The sequence below is a fragment of the Sciurus vulgaris genome, assembly GCF_902686455.1.
Source record: "Sciurus vulgaris genome assembly, chromosome: 3".
Taxonomy (NCBI): Eukaryota; Metazoa; Chordata; class Mammalia; order Rodentia; family Sciuridae; genus Sciurus; species Sciurus vulgaris.
In genome coordinates this window covers 35232824-35251140 of record NC_136463.1, presented here as the reverse complement: position 1 = coordinate 35251140, position 18317 = coordinate 35232824, and the positions used below count along the sequence as shown (strand labels likewise).

General features: G+C 42.4%; 1 protein-coding gene across 7 annotated transcripts in view; it reads right to left on the bottom strand.

The window, feature by feature from the left end:
* Nucleotides 1-823: 823 nt before the first annotated feature.
* YPEL2 (yippee like 2) overlaps nt 824-18317 on the bottom strand; it is a 61753-nt gene continuing 44259 nt past the window's right edge. For 4 of the 7 annotated variants that reach the window (XM_079131488.1, XM_079131487.1, XM_079131489.1 and 1 more), the window contains 3 exons: nt 10358-10401; nt 9240-9348; nt 1903-5736 (listed from right to left, as the gene is read on the bottom strand). In XM_079131488.1, coding sequence (XP_078987614.1) covers nt 5647-5736; nt 9240-9348; nt 10358-10401 — 243 coding nt within the window. In that variant the 3' untranslated portion in view covers nt 1903-5646. Of the gene's footprint in view, nt 1382-1902; nt 5737-9239; nt 9349-10357; nt 10402-18317 lie in introns of those variants that run through there. The other 3 variants (XR_013762478.1, XR_013762479.1, XR_013762480.1) reach the window with 3 other exon arrangements.

The window sequence follows — 18317 nt, the reverse complement described above, 5'->3', positions numbered from 1 at the left end:
AAGAAGACTTGATTTTTATTTTCCATATATTGGAACTGAGAATATTTACCTTTGTTAACAATCAGAGATACCAAACCTTTATGACATAAATTTTGTTGTTTTGCTTCCCGCCCCCTTACTTTGTCATCTTATATCCACCAAAGAAAATGATGTCATCAGAAAAGCTTGTAGAGCTGGGCATGGTGGTACATGCTTATAATCCCAGAGAATCTGGAGGCTGAGGCAGGTTCAAGGCCAGCCTGGATGACTTAGTAAGACCCTGTTTCAAAATAAAAATGGCTGGGATGTAGTTCAGTGGTAGAGTACCCCTGGTTCAATCCCTGGTATCACACAATAAATAAGTAAATAAATCTATCTAAGAATGTGGGGTTTGGTATAGATAACTGGATAAAGCATGCATTTCAGATATCCATAGCAAGGAGAAGCATTGGTAGATAAGCAGGAGATCTGCCATTTATTCATTAACTGGTCAACTGTCTTGGAAAAGTGGTCTCAGTTGACAGGTCTGTGACTGGAATGGTATCTTCTGCAGGCCTTCCACTACTTTAAAAGTTAAATGTTGGGCTGGGGCTGTAGCTCAATGGTCGAGCACTTGCTTAGCATGTGTGAGACACTGGGTTCGATTCTTAGCACCACATATAAATATATGAATAAAATAAAGGTCCATCAACATAAAAAAAAAAAAAAGTTAAATGTCAAGACAAAACATACTGGGTCATTATGTCATGTGTCTGTGTGAATACAGCAAAATGAATCCACTATTATGAATAATTATAATGCACCAAAAATTTTTTAAAATACCAGGTCAATGAAGACAGATGAATTCTCAAAAGAGTTAATATTTGAAAACTTTATTTTCTCAAATGAGCACCAACACAGATCAGAAATATGACAGAAACAATGCACTTCGCTAATACTGAATCACTATGTACAAATACAGGAAAAAGTGAAGACAAATTATTTGATAACAATTACCTTTGTTATCGAAGCAAAGTGACCTGAAAAAATGCCAACAAAGACAAAAACAAAACAACCCAAATCCAACAAATACAGTTTGTAAACACAAGCATAAATAGATTCTGTATTGTAAGATAGTCTCTGCAGGTTGGGAAAAGGGAACCCAACTCCCACTTTCACCAAAATGTTATATAAAACACACGGGTAGACAGAACTGGGTAATGAGAAAATCGCTTGTTTCTTGGCATTATCTTTTACTGCCAGTAAATTTTATGACTAAAAATTTTTTTAAAAATTCATCTTTTTCTCTTCTCATAGGGACTAGCATGTTTTCTCCTTTGAGGCAGATTCTTTTAAAATAGGTAAGTTGATTGTATTCAAGATTTGATTTCCCAGCCTCTTCCTGAACCTGAGGCAATCTGACCTTAAAAAAAAAAAAAAAAGCTGTTTACCTAGAAGGTATGTGTATTATGTTATTAATGTTCTTTTAACCCAAACTGGCTAATGTTTAACACGCTGTGGCTTCTAAAACAACTGGAGCCCTGGGACATGTGATTAATATGCTCACATCTCAGTTAAAAGCACAGATTTGACTCTGCTTGATCTTCACAAACAGATTTCTTTTTTATAGTCTGTGAAAGTTGAGCACACAAAGAAAAGGAACAAAATGGCAACAGCTCCATGCTCAGGAAAACAAAGACCTCGTGGTTTGTGCTGTTGGTCCACTCAAACAAAACAACCAGAGAGAAAGAAGGAAAACCTTATGTGCCCACAGTGAACACTGTAGTTAGTGTCCCCAAAGAAAACAGGCGGCACAATCCAAAGTGCTTTCACTCACATTCTCTCTCTCTCTCATACACACACACACACACACACACACATACACACACACACACACACACACAAATTCAAGATTCCAATTTGTTGGGAATTTTCCCAACAAGTGTAATTATTTCATTTTATTTATTTTCTTTTCTAGTCAATACTGGTGCAAGAAAATATTTCAGTTCTTAACCTGGTAATTTACTGCAGAGTCTGTTCCACTGGGTCGGGGGGCAGAGGGAATACAGACAGGCATTGCTTTAAAGCCTCAATCCCGATTAAAGTGAGAGATCTTAAAAAAAAAAAAAAAAAAAAAAAGTATATTGGTGATTACTGTTTCCCTTAAAATATATTTCAAGAAATGCTGAGGAAACCATAGAATTTAAAATGAAAATAAAAAGTGCTCTCAGGGGATCTGAGAAAACAGCACCAAATATATTATTTAAAAAATTAAATATTATTTACAAAAGTATATTTCACAAGCAACTTTTTTTCATATATATATATCTATATATATATATATCTACTTGAAAATCTTATTATAAAGGGGACACCTCTTTTGCACACACTGATCCACCAGTAAAGACTAACTTTACCCTATCTATGTGATCTTAACTGTCACAGGAGCTGGGGCAGTACTCAGACCCAGCTGAGAACTTGTGGGCATCAAGTTTGGCTCTATTTGATTCATGTCCAATCAACCCATCAGCAGCCTGAGACTAATATCCCAGGGGTCGGGGTGGGGGGCCTGGGTGCACTTCAGGGTGGCCAAGGCCGTATGACCTAGGGTGGTGCAGGGCAGCTGGAATGCAAATCTGCCAGCTGAACTTCAGTTCAAAATGAAGGCAGCTGCTGGCTGAGGTATAGAACTTCCTGCTTTTCCCTTTCTCACTTCTCCTTTCCTCTTCCCTTCTCCCTGCAACCCAACCCAAGTTTAATCAACAAACTCCAATTCCCTGAACCTGCTTAGGGTGAATGGATGGGGTCTTTGGTTATGCTCTGAGTCAATAATTTGGTGAGAAAATTAAAGAATAAACTGACCAAGGCCATGGGTTGACGGGGTCTCCATTGCTCAGCTGTGGCCTCTCCAGTACCGATAAATGTTAGACAAACCACAAATGGAGCTACTTATAAGAAGCACTTTTGGTTTCACTGACACAAAGGGAAGCCTAATGAGTTTTTTTCCCCCTGTAGTTATGGAAAAACCAACACTCAGATCTCTTGCACCAAGCATGGTGCCATGCACCCACTGGATGCTCAATGGATAGTGACTGGAAAAACCCAGAAGCAGGGTCTGACTGGAAACTGCTCTGATCCATGCAACAGTCAAAAGCCCCATCTCCAAAGAAGAACAGTGGCACATTGGTCTCCTCTGCCCCTTGACAATTCTAGGACACTCCATGTCCAGTTTCAATACACCGTTACATTCCAACTAGTTTTAAAAACAAAACACCTGCCTTCGTTTAACTCCCATTTTCTTTTTATGAAATGGACTCTAATAGCCTGGATAGTCCCTGAGCGAAGGGTCTAGTCAAATCCATGAATGAAGGCCACTTGCTTCAGGAGGGAAAAAGAGGGGAAATCTGTGATTTCTGTCATGGCAAGCCAGTTTAGGAATGTGAAAGTTGAAAAATGTTTGAAAACTTGGGCCTGGGCGCCAAAGGACAGTTTCTCTGGGAGCAGAAATTAAATACTTCTGAACCTCAGTCGGCCTTGCAATAAAGTAGGGAGAACAACTTAATCTCTAGGGCTGCTTCCTTGACAAGAAGCCCTAAAGAACAAAATTCAATTTTTTTTTTCTTGGTACTGGGGATTGAACCCAGGGGCATTCTACCACTAAACTACATATCTAGCCCTTTTTATTTTGAGACTCAATAAATTGCTGAGGCTGATCTTAAACTTGAGCTCCTCCTGCCTCAGCCTCCCAAGTTGCTGGGATTATAGTGGTATGCCACCATGCCTGGCCCAAATTCAATATCTAGAAATCCTTCTGTCTTAAAGAGGAGAAGCATGTTTATTGCTAAACATGGAACTACCCTGTTTTCTGTCATCCTTCCATCTGCCAGTAGCAGGGCAGCACCATGTCTGTCTCAAATCTCCCATTCTACTCTCAGCACATGGAGGTATTTCCATTATAGACTCATTTCTTATAGGAATTTGGTTCTGCTGACAATGAGATTCTGAAATGTCCTGGGTTGGCTGCTTTAATCTTAATCAACTTTATAGATTCTTATCTCCATGAATTCACTTTGTGAGGCTGTTAAGGTGAATTTTCCTATAGAAGCAGCCTGCTTGGAGAAAGATGCTGAGAATTACCTACTCCACAAGTATCTTTACAATATTTTCAGTCTACGAAACGAAATTAACTCGGTTGGATGAGTTTCAGCCATGCATCGTTTACCTGGCTGAAAAGCAGAAGAGGAGACGTCACAGTGTTGATTAAATGGAAAAAAACTTCTCTTTTTTTATAAGCCTTGCAGGGATTTGTTCTTCACTTCTCTAACACAGTGAAGTTTGGGTGGGAGGGGAGGACAAAGGGGGTATAGTGGAATTTGTAACCCCTCCCCACTGCTGGACCACTCGGACAGACTTCTTTCCACATAAGACACTGAAGGTCCAAGAAGAGTAACTAGGGCCATGAGAATCCCACCAACCAGGTGATCCCTAGGCTCAAGGCCATGGGCCTTTATTTTCCACAGTCTACAACGTGGAGGTGGAGAAAAAGACCCAAAACATCACAATCAATCAATCGCTGATCCCACTGAAGCCACTGCATATTCAAAGAGGAAAGATACACCTAACCTGGACTGGTTCAAATCTGAACTATTCCTCATACTGTTCCAGTCAGCTTCCTCCCCTGGCAATATGACTCAGTATTACTAAGGGTCAGGAAACAAGGACAGTCAGAATTGCTAACTGATTTTACTTTTAATTTTTCTGGCTCAATATCTGAGCCATTTCTTTAGGAGCTCCCAAGCTACAGCCCCCCTCTTATTCCCTGCTTGCCTCAATTACTGATTTTACTTGGTTGCTGGTCAAAGCCTTCGGGGCATGTGCATCTTGCACTCATTGCAAATGGCAGTCCCCTCTGCGCTCACCTGCAGTGGCTAAGGAAGCAGAGATGATAGCCCAGAGGCTGAGTGAGGAACCAGATCAGAACCCATCAGGACTTCACCCACCTCACTCACTGCTGCGAGGACATTCCCCAGCTCAGCCCAAGAGAACCAGGCTCTTGCCCTGTCAGCTAGAATTAGGGCCACTGCTTGTGCTCATTTGCTATCCTGGCACACACGGTATCAGGAACAGAAGCTTCTGATCAGAGAGAATGCAGCCATGAGGTATATATTTTTTTCTCTTTGTCCTTTTAAACAGGTTGATTATTTCAAGCCTAAGTTACTGGGTCTCTAGGAGCAGTGCAATTTTGTTCCTGCTTCCACCCTCCCACCCCCTGCCCATTCCCAGGACGCTTGGGGTTCCCCCTTTTCCCTCTTCCTAACACCCACGTGCTGTGCCACTGCTCTCCTGACAAGAGGCCATCAGGCAGCTCTTGCATGGGCCCTTGGGCCCTTTTCAAGGTGGGCTGCCGCCATGTGGTAAGGATCTGTTCCTTTTGTTGTTTTGTTTTCAGCCAACACTAGAACAGAGAGAGAAGCCAGGATCAACTCACAAACAGATACAAAGCAAAGAGACAGAGACAGCAATTTAGAGGCCGGTCACCAGAAAGATGGCGTCAGTGTGGGAGGATGCCCCCGATGGCAAGGCCCCTAAATGGATGGAACCAAGTGTTCAGTCACTCTCTCACGCTTGGGTAGAATGTTCAGTTGGATGGCGTTCACGTGGACACTGGGTTGGGCAGATGCTGTCGAATCAGTCCCAGCCATTGTCCTTGATCATGTGTGCTAGTTCAATGATGTATTTGCCTTCTTTATATTTCTGGCTGCTTTCAAAAGCGTGTTCCTACAAAACATAGAGGAAGAGAAAAGACAACTGAGTGACCAAAGACCAACAGGTAACTTTTGTGGCATAGAAGCAGAGGTGTTGCCAACAACAGGCATCAGGACCACTGAGGTCCCATCCAGGCTTCACCCGGACTCACTGAGAAACTTGTCACCACTCAAGCACTCTGTCTCCTGCACTTAACAGCAGAACTGAGGAAACACTAGGACTTCCTCAGTATTATGAAATAATTTCATCAGGATCTTTGCACTTTTAATTCTTTGCTCAAGTGTCAACATCTCAGAAGGTTCTTTCCCAACTACTGTACTCAAAATCCCAATGAAAATTTGCCCCAGCATTCCCTCTCCCCTTCCCCCACCCCCAAATTAACATTTGCCCATAGTATTTACATTATAATTTGTAGTTCTGTTTTACTATCTGTCTCCCTTGGTGATAATATAAACTTCATCAACGACAGAGATGTTCATGTTTTGTTTCATTGCTGTGTCTCCTAGACAAGTGTGAGGCACCTAACAGATCTTTCATAAATCATTGCTTGGGCTGGGGTTGTAGCTCAGTGGTAGAGTGCTTGCTTAGCACAAATGAGGCACTGGATTTGATCCTCAGCACCACATAAAAATAAATAAAATGAAGGTATTGTGTCTATCTACAACTAATAAATAAATAATTGCTGAAAGAATAAGTATACATTCAATGACGGTAAAAAAAGAGAAAGTATTCCTATTAAGAGAAAGAAAGAGGGCTGGGGATGTAGCTCAATGGCACAGTGCTTGTCTGGCATGCATGAGGCCCTGGGTTCAATCCCCAGCAGCACAAAAAAATAAATATATAATCTTAGGGGACCTTGACTTCTGATGCCAGCTTTATCTATCCACAAAATTTCCATGTCATTTCTGCTACTTCCTAGGAACTCAGGAGAGTCTGGTCATAATTTTAAGCTGAACTTGTTAGTCTTAGAGAAAAGATAGAAAGAGAACCCAGATACTATGAGGCCAAACAGGTCTCTGCCTTATATCCTTGTTTTTGCTGTTTTCCTGTCAGATGAGTCAAGTATGTTTTTCCTTCACTGATTTTCTCCAGGGAGACAGGAGCTGTATAAACCCAAGGCTGAAGAACCTGGCAGCCCTCAAGCCCCACCTGACTGCCAGATCTCCAGAGGGAAACCTCAATACCTGGCAGGTTACTTTTAAAAATTATAGTACTGTGGGCACTCCCAATTAATAAGCCCCACAGAAAGCAGTCCTGCACTGGTACAGGATAAAGGGTTATTTCATTTGCAGCAACAGACATCTAAGAACATCCTGGTGTATTATCTGAGAACACTGCTCCCGAGAGCTGTTATGTGACTAAGCTCAAGGTGCAGAGCAGCAACATTAGTTCTTCCTCTAGGGCCCTGGAATTAAGACACTACAGCCTAGTTGGTAGGTTCCTGCAGAATCTGCATGAAGAGTATCTTCTGTTCTATAAACCCTGAGGTTTCAGAGCAAGAGTCCAAACTGGGTCTCTTGTTGAGAGACGAATCATTCACAAAATAGAAGGTGAAGGAAACCGAGAGAGTAGTTATGAGCTCAGCAGTGATTTCCTTCACAACTCATCATTCCCTGGTGCCACACATGTGAGCGTGCACATGCACGTGTGTGCACAGGAGCATACACACTTATACACAACAAAGGAATATGGTTTTGAAATAAGATCTATTGTTCCACAATAATGTGTTCAGGTGGAGGAAAAAGAAAAGGAAAAAAAGAAAAAGAAAATAAATTAAATTGCCCTGAGCAAAAGGTATTTGCAAAATGTCAGGACAGGAGTCCAGTGGAAGGAGCACCAGATCCAGAGTCTACAAAATCACCAATGACCCCACCTTTGCCAGGATCAGAAGCATCACTTAACCACCTGACTTTCTAGTCAATCAAAAATTTAGGATAATTACAAGAGTATTTTGAGGGTCAAAATATTTTAGTAAAAACCACAACTGTGCCTGCCCCCACCATCACTCACTCAGAGGGGTGAGAGATGGCAAGAGGCAGAATGGCCAAGGCCAATTTCTCCCTGGTGAACAACAAGCCAAGCAAGCACCTAAACCATGTTGGCATCCCAAAGCACACTGTCTGGAGTTTCTCTTTCTAGGGCTAAACATTTCCAAGGAGATGCAGAAAACTGAATCTGAAAACAGTTCTGCCAAACTCCGCTGTAGACTCCACCTGTGGCAGTTTTTAATTTTTTTTAATGACTTGCACATTTTCAAGTGTTATTTAAATGGAATCATACTTTTATGTCTGGCATCCATTGCTCATACTATTTTATGTATTTCCCCCAATAAACTTTCTATTTTTTGAGTTATATTAGTTTCACAGCAAAATTGAGCAGGAAGTACAGCTATTTCCCATCTACCCTCCTACCAAGTGACAGACTCCCCACTAACAGAAGCCCACACTGGAGTGGTCCAATTGTTATCACTGGTGAATCTACATCAGTCACCCTGCAGTAGTTTTGACTATTCCCTGAGGCTCCTTCCCAAACCAATAGTAAGGGAATTTGAGACATTTTACATAGAATGAATTGCCCTTCCAATGACAGAAAGACCAATTTTTCAATATCCTCAAAATGACAGAGAGGGCAAAACAAAAAGTATTGTGGTACGCCTGTATGTACCTAAGCTGGAGGAAAAAGATCTGCCAATAGCAACAACCTACGTAAGCTTATCTTCACTAACATACACTATATGCCAAGTGATGATCTAAGTATTTTGCCAGCATTATTCTATTTAAAGCACTAAAAACTCTCATGAATGAGGAAAATGAAATAGCTGCCTAAGGACACACAGACAAACAAGTGATGGAGCCAAATCTGAACCTGAATCTAGCTACCCAAATGGTATTCAGCCACCAGCCAGAGGACTATGGGGCTGTGTTTATGGTTGTGTGGTGACCCCAATACATGTTAGAACACCTAGTCCCAGTGTCTTTGAAGTAACAGATCCCTGTACTCCTCCTCTTACCCTGGCAAAGGAATGCTCACTCTTCCTAGGTCCCCGAGAGACCTTAATATTCTGTGTTGAAAGAATGAATTGTGCATTTAGAGAGTCCAGTCATAACATCTACAATGGACTTGTGGGTAAAGTCTGATGTTGCCGAGCACATGACCTAGGACCTAGGCAATATTCTCAGAGCATTTACTGGATCATCAAAGTACAGTGGTCTAGAGCTCTATAGTCAGACAACTCAATGATTGATTCCTTTCTTGGTTTGGCCATTTGATGGCTGGATAACATTGGACATACTATTAATCTTCTTCAGCTTCAGTACCCTAATCATGAAACAGAGATGAAAATAACACCTAACCTCCATAGATGCTGAAGAGTAAATATAGTCATCTGTCAGGAAATGTTCTACGCTGTTAATATTATTATGAAGTCTAAAATAAAAAAAAAAAAGCATTCTTCTAAGGTGAGGCCCTGTGCTGATCCCTTCATAGCCCCCTCAAGCAGACTTCTCTATACTTACGTATTTCCAGCCCAGAGTGGTTTTGCAGTTTTCACAGTAAATGTCTGCAACTGCATGTAGTCCTGTTAGCAACACTCGCTCTTCTGCAGGCCCACAGCCCACATTAACTCTATGCCAAAAGAAAAAGAGAATAGGTAGTTAGTCACATGTACATACATCATTCATTGTTTAGGCTGAACTTCCAGCAAAAATCCAACCAAACAAGGCTGTCCCAAGGGAAGTCAACAATAAGAACCTCATCTAAAACTTAAGTCAAGAACATCCCCCAAATGACAGCCACATAGAAATATCTCAGTTGCAATGAATTCCAGACCTGCAAGATTAGATTCACTGGGTCTAAGATAGTCCTGATTGAGACTTTGCTTAGGATTTAATTTTTCTAACGAATGCTTTTAATCTTATGACTTAAGTGGAGGACAACCACACTGTGAAGTCCAAGCCATGAGTGCAGGTCCTCCAAGTTTACTGAGGACTAAATGAAGCCAGAGATGTCAAATATGCCAGCTGTCTTGTCTTTAACACAAGTCGAGTTCTGAACATTGCACATACTACTCCTTCACAGAGCACCTATTTCAAACAATGCATTAGATTTCCATTTTTACAGTTCAAAAGGCTTATGTAAGCTTCACCTTCCTTTCCCAGGAAGATGTTATAAATCACAGGTCCAGTAATGACTGTGGGCTGTGTACACGGTCTGCAGTAGGGGCTAGAAGTGCTTCCCTAAGTCAGCCTTCACTCCATCTTTATGTTCTTCAGCAGATCCTGGTGGAGATCTTTTTTCACCCTCTCTCCCCACAGTGACAAATTTCACATCTGATTATGAGACCTCCATGTTGAACCTCCCTCAGAAGCTCCCCAGCTTCTTCCCTGTAGGACTACTGCAGGCAGTGTGGTGAACATATTATTTTCAGCCAGAGATGTTGCAAAAAAAAAAAAAAAAAAAAAAAAAAAAAAAAAAAAATTCCCAAAGGTTGCTGACTACGTATTGTGGAGATTAATGCTCCACAGGGTTTTTGTTACAGAGAAGTCAGGATCCACTGTGGAACTGTTGAGGACTGCTCTTCCCCTTCCCTCAAAATTTGCACCAAATAAGAGATGCACCATTCAGAGACACTCACACTGAGTTAAAGAGGTATGCTCGTCCTTGACTTCCTTGGAACGACTGAAATGCAAGAAAACAAATTGATGGTTAGATATCCATTTCACCTACCCATTTGGATAACCAACCCAAATCATAACAAGCACAACCTTCCAGGATTGACACAGAAGCGGGTGGTAAGCCAGCTAATGGTCTAGCTGGCAGATGGTGTGAGGAAGAGGAAGAAAGCAGAATAAATAGCACAAAGCTTGAACCAGCCCACACTTCTACTATTTCACCAGCTCAGGTGAGAAGATGGGGGATCAGGGCACACCAAACCCTGCTATGTCACTAAAAAGTGCTTCCCTACTGAAGATGCCTGAGATGATTAATCCATTTGAGATAATTAGTCCACATTCACTTCTCCTGGTACTACTTGATTTCAGCCATCTGTGCTGGCCAGTTTTCCCACATTGGCTGGCACATGGAAAACCAATATGAGCACCCTTGTTTGTTCTCTTTGTCCAGCCCAACTGAAGGCAGCAAAGAATCCCCAACAGAAGAACAAACTACTGAACCCACTTTTTCATCTCGCCTTCTGGTGGATCCTACCTGCCACAACAGTCACCATCTTTCTAAATGGGATCATGGGAGCTCCCATTCTGAGGTGTGAGCAACTTGATCTCTAGATCACAGAAATGCTCGCTAGGCAGAAATCCCATCGCAGCCTCTAGCTTAAATATGAGCTTCTTTCTTCCGGCCGGGGAGTGGTGGGGGAAAAGGACAAACAGGAGCCAGAGAGCTTGCCAGGCAATCTGACATCTACTTCCATTAACATAAGCCCTGTCCATGTTTTCCTCCTCTGGTTACACTGAGATGTCTGGCTGACATGAGCCAGCCATGTTCTGCATTGCTGCCTGCATTTTTAATGTGGTATGAAAATCATGTCCTGAATTTAACATCCTAGTTTGCTTTGAAAACCACTCTAAAAACAACAGCTCTAAAAACAAACAAACAAGGAACTCTGAAGAAATCTGGAGGTGACTGGTTAACAGACGATAGGATAAGAGCACCAGACAGGGCACAGATCACAATACATGAGATAGTCATTCTGTCAGATGGTCAGGATGGCAGGGACTAGAGCTGCTGGCCACAGAGAATGGCAAAACGGTTTACTTGTTCAAACACTGCCTCTGGAGCAGCTGGACTGTTGGTTGCCTCCAACACTCAAAGGCACCGGATGCCCTTACTCCCAGGTACAGCTGCAAGGAGCAAGCGGATGTTCCCCAGCTGCTGCCCAGACCTGCACCAACTCTCTCCTGTTGCGGTTCTTGAAACATCTCTGGGGAACATAGGACCTCCTAGGTACAACTGAGCAGCTCTGAGTGTCACAGTCTTAAAACCTGAAACCTAGAGGCCCATGCCAAGTGTTTTCATAGGACAACATCCCATTGACATAAGCCTAGATTTGGATAAACTGTTAGTTCAACCTCGGAGCACAAAGAAACCCCAGGGTTTGGAGGGTAGGCAAAATTTCAATGTCTGGCTCCACCCACTTCTCCATTCTCTGTTCTTGCTACTTTCCTTTGCTGTAGTGAAGACAAGTCACATGTGGTGGTTGCATTTCATCAACTTTGCCCATGGATGGTCCTCAAATGGAGAGGCTCTTGCACCTGATCCCTTCTAAGCCTCAGTTTAGCTCCTCTTTCATAAGGCTTTGCCTGACCCTCCCCAGGAAGAAGCACCATCAACACCCATGTTCTGGACCCCACTTGTTCCCTGTATTTTCCTTTTTCTTAGTGTTTAACATCCTGGATTTAACTGGCCTATTTATCTAACTCCCTCACAAGGTTGCAGGCTTCCTGAAGGTCTGAGCCATGTCTTAAATCTCTCTGAATCCTTAACACATATGTGAATCTGGCATACAATAGGCATTGAATATTTATTCCAGAGAGAACTACTACTAGTTTCTTTTTTCTTCAAACAATTGTACAGCAGTCTGACATATAATATACTACATATTGAAAGTATACATTGGGGCCAGGTGTGGTGGCGCACACCTGTAATCCCAGCAGCTTGAGAGGCTGAGGCAGGAGGATTGCTAGTTCAAAGCCAGCCTCAGCAAAAGCAAGGCGCTAAGCAACTCAGTGAGACCCTGTCTCTAAATAAAATACAAAATAGGGCTGGGGATGTGGTCAATGGTCAAGTGCCCCTGAGTGCAATCCCCAGTACCCTCCCCCAAATAATGATAAAGTATACATTGGACACTTCTGATTCTGATATCTGCACATACCTGTGATAGCACCATAATCTATAATAAGATTACAAGTTATTCATCGTACCCAAACATCCTCATTCCCCTCTGAATCCAGCCTTCTCTGTCCCCTTCATCTCCTCCCTAACTGGGATCCAAAGGCAACCACTACTTTCTGTCACTTATTTGTGCACTCTAGAATCTTATATAAATGAAATCATATAGTATAAAGTATTTTTTTAAAATCAGGTTCTTTCACTCAGCACAATTCCTTTAAGATTCATCCATGTGTTCTATAACAATAGTACATCCCCTTTTTATTGCTGAACAGTATTCCATTCTACAGATATACCAGAGTTTATTTTTTGTTTGATTAATTTAATAAAAGATTTTGACATCAGAGTCTCCTTCCAGCTCCAGAATTATATTCTCTTATGAATTCATGGTCCTAAGTTATGTGTAATCAGGTGCACCACCCTCTAAAACACATTTGCTAAGACCTTCAAATTCAACACTTGGAAAAAAGTGGCTACAGGAAAACAAATCCTAGATGAAAACAGTAACATGACACCAAGCAACAGAGCTACTCCATTCTTAACAGAAAAGGGCCCTGAAGAACATATTCACTATTTCTCCAGCACTCACTGATCCTCTACTGTCCACTAGACACAATGGGGAATGCAGGGAGAGGCAACGCTGAGATTTTCCAGGGCGGCAGGGTTCCCAGAAGGTTTGTAAGATGATTCTCCAGGGTAGGGAGAAAATACTAGAATTTTTATCCATTTGTATCCTCAAAATTAAGTTACACTGAGCAGTTACAAGGAGGAGGACTGGGGGTATGGCTCAGTGGTAGAGCACTTGCCTAGCATGTTTAAGACCCTGGGTTCAATCCCCTGCACCACTGGAAAAAAAAAAAAAAAACAATATGGGTTGCCACCAGCACCTTCTCTGGGATAGTATACATCGTGTATATCCAAAAGGAAGGGTGACAGTGGCAATTTTCTTCTGCCTTTGCTTTTAGCACATTGTGAATACTGCTTTTTTGCTGCTATAGGATGTCAATAATGAAGCTGATCTGATTAAAAAGAGCCTTAAATAGCAGGTTCTTTGAAATTTTTTAGAACGGGACAGAGCACCACAAAGGTTCACCTACAGCAAAATACCTGAAGCTTGTGCTCCACAACAACCTTGCATTTGGCAAAGTTTTCATTTTTTAGTTATTTTTGTGACTTAAAAGCAATTATGTAAAATCACTATTTAAACAAAAGGAGCATCATATATCACCTTCAATAAAGTAAGATTAAAAACAATTTTATAATTATTGACTTTTTCTTTCTAATTATATATATAAGTTCATTCAGTTTTTCTTTTATACTAATTTCTTGACTTTGAAAGTTACTTAACTTCTCCAGTTTCTGCGTGTTTCCCATCTATAAATGGAAACAACACCTATAATGTACATATCCCACAGCAATTCCCATATACAATTTATAAGTAGGTTTATTTTTTTCAGAGTATGTACTCAAACATTTTACTGATAGGTCACTGCTCTGGTGATCCAACTGGCTTCAGGGCACAGCCTAGAAGTAATGTTTTCTCACCTGACACAGATTAGAATTCCTAGAGAGTAGGGGTGAGGGAAGGGTGAGTGGCAGAGAAGAAAAATGCCAGCCAGGCCCAGAGGAACCTCACAGGCTGGGCCACTACAGTTCCTCCAGGCTGTTCTACGGGAGTATGCTGACAGAGGCCCACACTCTACCAAGGGTGCTGAACCCAGGCTGTTGCGGCAGCAAGACCTCCTCGAGTGCCCCCCGAGAGGCAGTGTCTACAAACCTCTTTTCCTCAGCCTGGCACTCAGAATCAGCTGCACTTTCTGAGGCAGAGCTCTCTGGAAGCTCTTCCACCAAGGCTTCCACCCTGGGACCCCTGCCAAGTCGATATTTATGATGGGAAAAACAGCCACTGAGAACAACAGGCATCTTGCAAACAGACACAGACAACAGTCCGGCGGGGTCACTGTATCCTGTGGGGTCCGACCCAGCCTGGTGCAACCTGGCACAGGCTGGAGGTCTCTTGAGTGAGGGTGGTACTGAAGGTGGGGAGACTGAAAGGAAGTTAAGGAAGCAATTAGAATGAAGCAAATAGAATTGCAGACCGGGAGATGCCAAACAGACTGTCAGACACGTTTGTTTGCTGTCATTACTGCCAGGCAACAAGGCGGTTCTTTCCCATGTTGTGTATCAACCAAGGCTGGTGTGCAGGCCTCCAGGAAAGGGTTTCTGCTTTGTTTTTTCAAACCACACAAAACTTTTCTTCTGTCCTTTAAAGTAATGGTTCCAGGCCCAGCCCTTCCAGCCAGCTCAAAGGAACGGAAAGGGCTTAGAATTTCCTGTTTAGTAGCCAAAACCACCAATTTCTGGACCCTTTGAAAGTCTGGAAGGCCGTGGCTCCTTTTCAAAGTAGGAGAATCACTGAGGAGTGAATACTTTTGGTGGGAGGCAGCAACAGAGAAATATGTGGGTTCCTGCCCTTGGTGGTAGGTGCAGGTGCTCACCTTGGAGTCCTGCTCACTTGATCAGACTCCTCACAGCATGAAGGATTCAGCAGAAGGACAGAGCCACTCCACTCACAGGGAAGAGCCAACCATGTTCAGCTGATCGGGAGCTCAGGAGGTGCAAGGGAAGATGAGGAAAGCAGAGGTCCACCTGCCTTGCCCGCTGTGGTATCTGGGAGCTATATATATCTGTGCAGGGTGTGAGGATCTTGTCTTGGCATCAGAAATGTCAGGTTCAAATCCTGGCTTTGCAACTTCAACTTACTACTTAAGCTTGGCAGAGTTATTTAATTTCTCTCAGCTTCTGCATGTCTTTCATCTATAAATGGAAATCATGCCTTTTTCATGGGGTTGTTAAGAACAATAAGTAAAACAAGGTGCAGAGTAAACAGGTTCCTATCTTTCCTTTTCAGGAACCTGGAAGAGATGAGAAGGATCATTCTAACTCACTTGGTCCTTCAAATATGGTTTCTTTGGTGACTCTGGTCTTGCTCCTTCTTTCCTAATATGCCAAAAGGTAAAGATTCACCTCTTTGCAACTCAGTGTCTTCACAAAAACAGAGATGGGAACAGAGCTTCCCACGGATACTTTTCAGTTAGAATATTCTGTGAATCCACCCCTGGAAAAGCACTTGTATTTCTTCTTTAATCTAACATGCTTATACATGGCATTAATTTCCTGGGCTTCAAAGAGTCAGAGTGCCAGGGTATGAATCTTGTCTTAGCCGTATACTAGCTATGTTACTAATGAGCAAGCCAAATAGCTTCTCTGAGCCTCTCAATTTCCTAATGTGTAAAAATGGGCACACTAGAATAGTATTCTCATTCACACCAGATTTGTTTAAAAAAAAATATATATATATAACTATGTAGTATGAAAGTGCTTCATAAATTTCAAGATTCTATGTATTCTGCTGTTAGAATCTGTTCCTATTATGCAGCTATAGAAGAATTTATTAGGCTGGGTGTGATGGCACATGCCTGTAGTTCCAACTACTCAGGAGGCTAAGACAAGAGGATTGCAATTCTAAAGCCAGTCTGGGCAACTTAATGAAACCCTGTCTCAAAAAGTAAAAGGGGCTGGGGATGTAGCCAGTGGTAGAGCACCTCTGGGTTTAATCCCCAGTACTGAAAAAAGAAAAGAACTGGTATAAATGTAAAGTTGAGTTTTTTTTTTTTTTTAATTAAGATATAATTCACATTATCAACATTCTTTTAAAGTATGCAATTCAGTAGATCCAAGGTTCTGCGACCCTTATCCCGATCTAATTCCAGAACATTTTCGTTCTCTAAAAAGAAATCTCTCGCCATTAACAGTCACCCTCTATTTCCCTTGTCCCCACATTCTGCAACCACAAATCTACTTTCTGTCTCTACAGATCTGCACTATACATTTTAAGGGATGGTTACAACTGATTTCCTCTTAGGCACTTTTTGGCATCTCAGTGGGAAGGGAGCAGAAGTGTTCAGGTAGAGCTACAAAGGAGGATTTGTGGTCCTTGACCTAGAGTGTTGACTGCCACCCCCAGTTCAACAGATCTACCATTCTGCAGGAAAGAGTCAGATTAGTCTTTTTATATTTTTTTCTCATTCTTTTCTCTGACTATGGTTAGGCCTGTGAGGTTTTTTAGGGTCAATTCCAAAGGGTTGAAACCTAAGCAAAATAGCACTGGATCCTGCTTGGATTTCACCCTTGAGGAAACATATGGAGAAAGTAAGAAGAGTGATAATAAAGAACAATGATGAAGACTTCCAGAATTAGAACATGAGTGCAATTTTAAGAAACTGACTGCTTAGCTAAGAGGAAAGAAGACTAAAGGGGAATTCTTCCATCTTTTCTACAATAAGAACAAGAGGAAATGGGCTTAGGTGGAAATAAGAGACGGGTTAATTAAAAGGAAGAATTTCCTGACTGGGACTGGGACTGGGACATAGGTCACTAGGAAAATCAGGGATAAAATAAAGCCATTTGTACTGTTTATGACTTGCCAACAGCTTTCACATATCTATCTAGAAAACAAGGAGGTGGGAGTAAAAAGCCATGTGTGCTGCCTAGGGGCAGAAGGATGGCTTTCTTAAGGCCTTCTTCCCATGCCTTTGGGCTATGGTAGGTCTCCATTCACCCTGCATTCCCTAAACAGATGGAGGGAGGGGCAGGGAAGGGACTGACTCTAAAGGAGGAAATATCTGCTGTGTGGAGTCATAAAATTCCAAGGGCATGGGAGTGTTCATGATGCCTAGAACTGCAAAAACAGAAGGTGGTGAGGGGGCCTGGGTGTCACATTTTATTGCTGCACAGGGGAGATTATAAGACACAAGCCACTTATCAATCAGACCTTTCAATACACTTTCCTGTTGGCCTCCACGGACTGTCCACCTTCAGGCCTGGACCTAGGGAATGGGAGATCCTTTAAGGCCTACACTCTGGTGGTGCCACGTCTGCCTGATGCCCATGAGAAAGGAAACAGGCTGCAGAGCCCGGGAGGCCTTGGACCCACAGCCTTTCCTAGCTATGTAACTTTGGGCAAGTCGCTTCATCTTTCTGAGCCTCAGGGTCCCATAATGCCCTACTCTAGAGGGATGTCATGAAGATTAAGTGAATGTATATTTCTTAAGCAGAGCCTGGCTTATAAGAGGTATTTAATAAATGTTTGTTTCCTTTCACATCACCACAGACTTTCATGGTTTCAAATAAGAGCACAGCTAGTTTGGAGGGGCTACAAGGTCCCACTTTTGTCTAAAACCCCCTCCTGCTACAGACTCCAAAGGCTCCTCTTCCACAACTCTCCCAGCTGTCCCTGGCCTCAGATGGACTTGGGCAATATGGTGTTCTCTGATGTAGCAAGGGCAGAATAAGCCTCTCTAGTCCGTGGCAGCAGGTTAGGATGGTAGATGCTAATGGAAACCTGCAGCCAGAGGGAACACAGATGCTGCCAGCTGTTTATATCCTGCATCCTCTCCTCCCTCTCCACAGGAGTGAGGCCTCGAAGACATGCATTCTTCAGAGAAGTAAAGAGTGGAGAAGGCCCATAACCAGATAGCCCCATTCTCTATAGAACAAAGGCTGACATGTCAGTCTCACTAGGTCTGTTTGGGGAGGCTGGCTTCCCATTTAGAAACTGGGGGTGGTGGAATTAGGATGTAAAGGCAGCCAGCCATTCAGAGTTGGGTTCTTTACAGTTCATATACAGA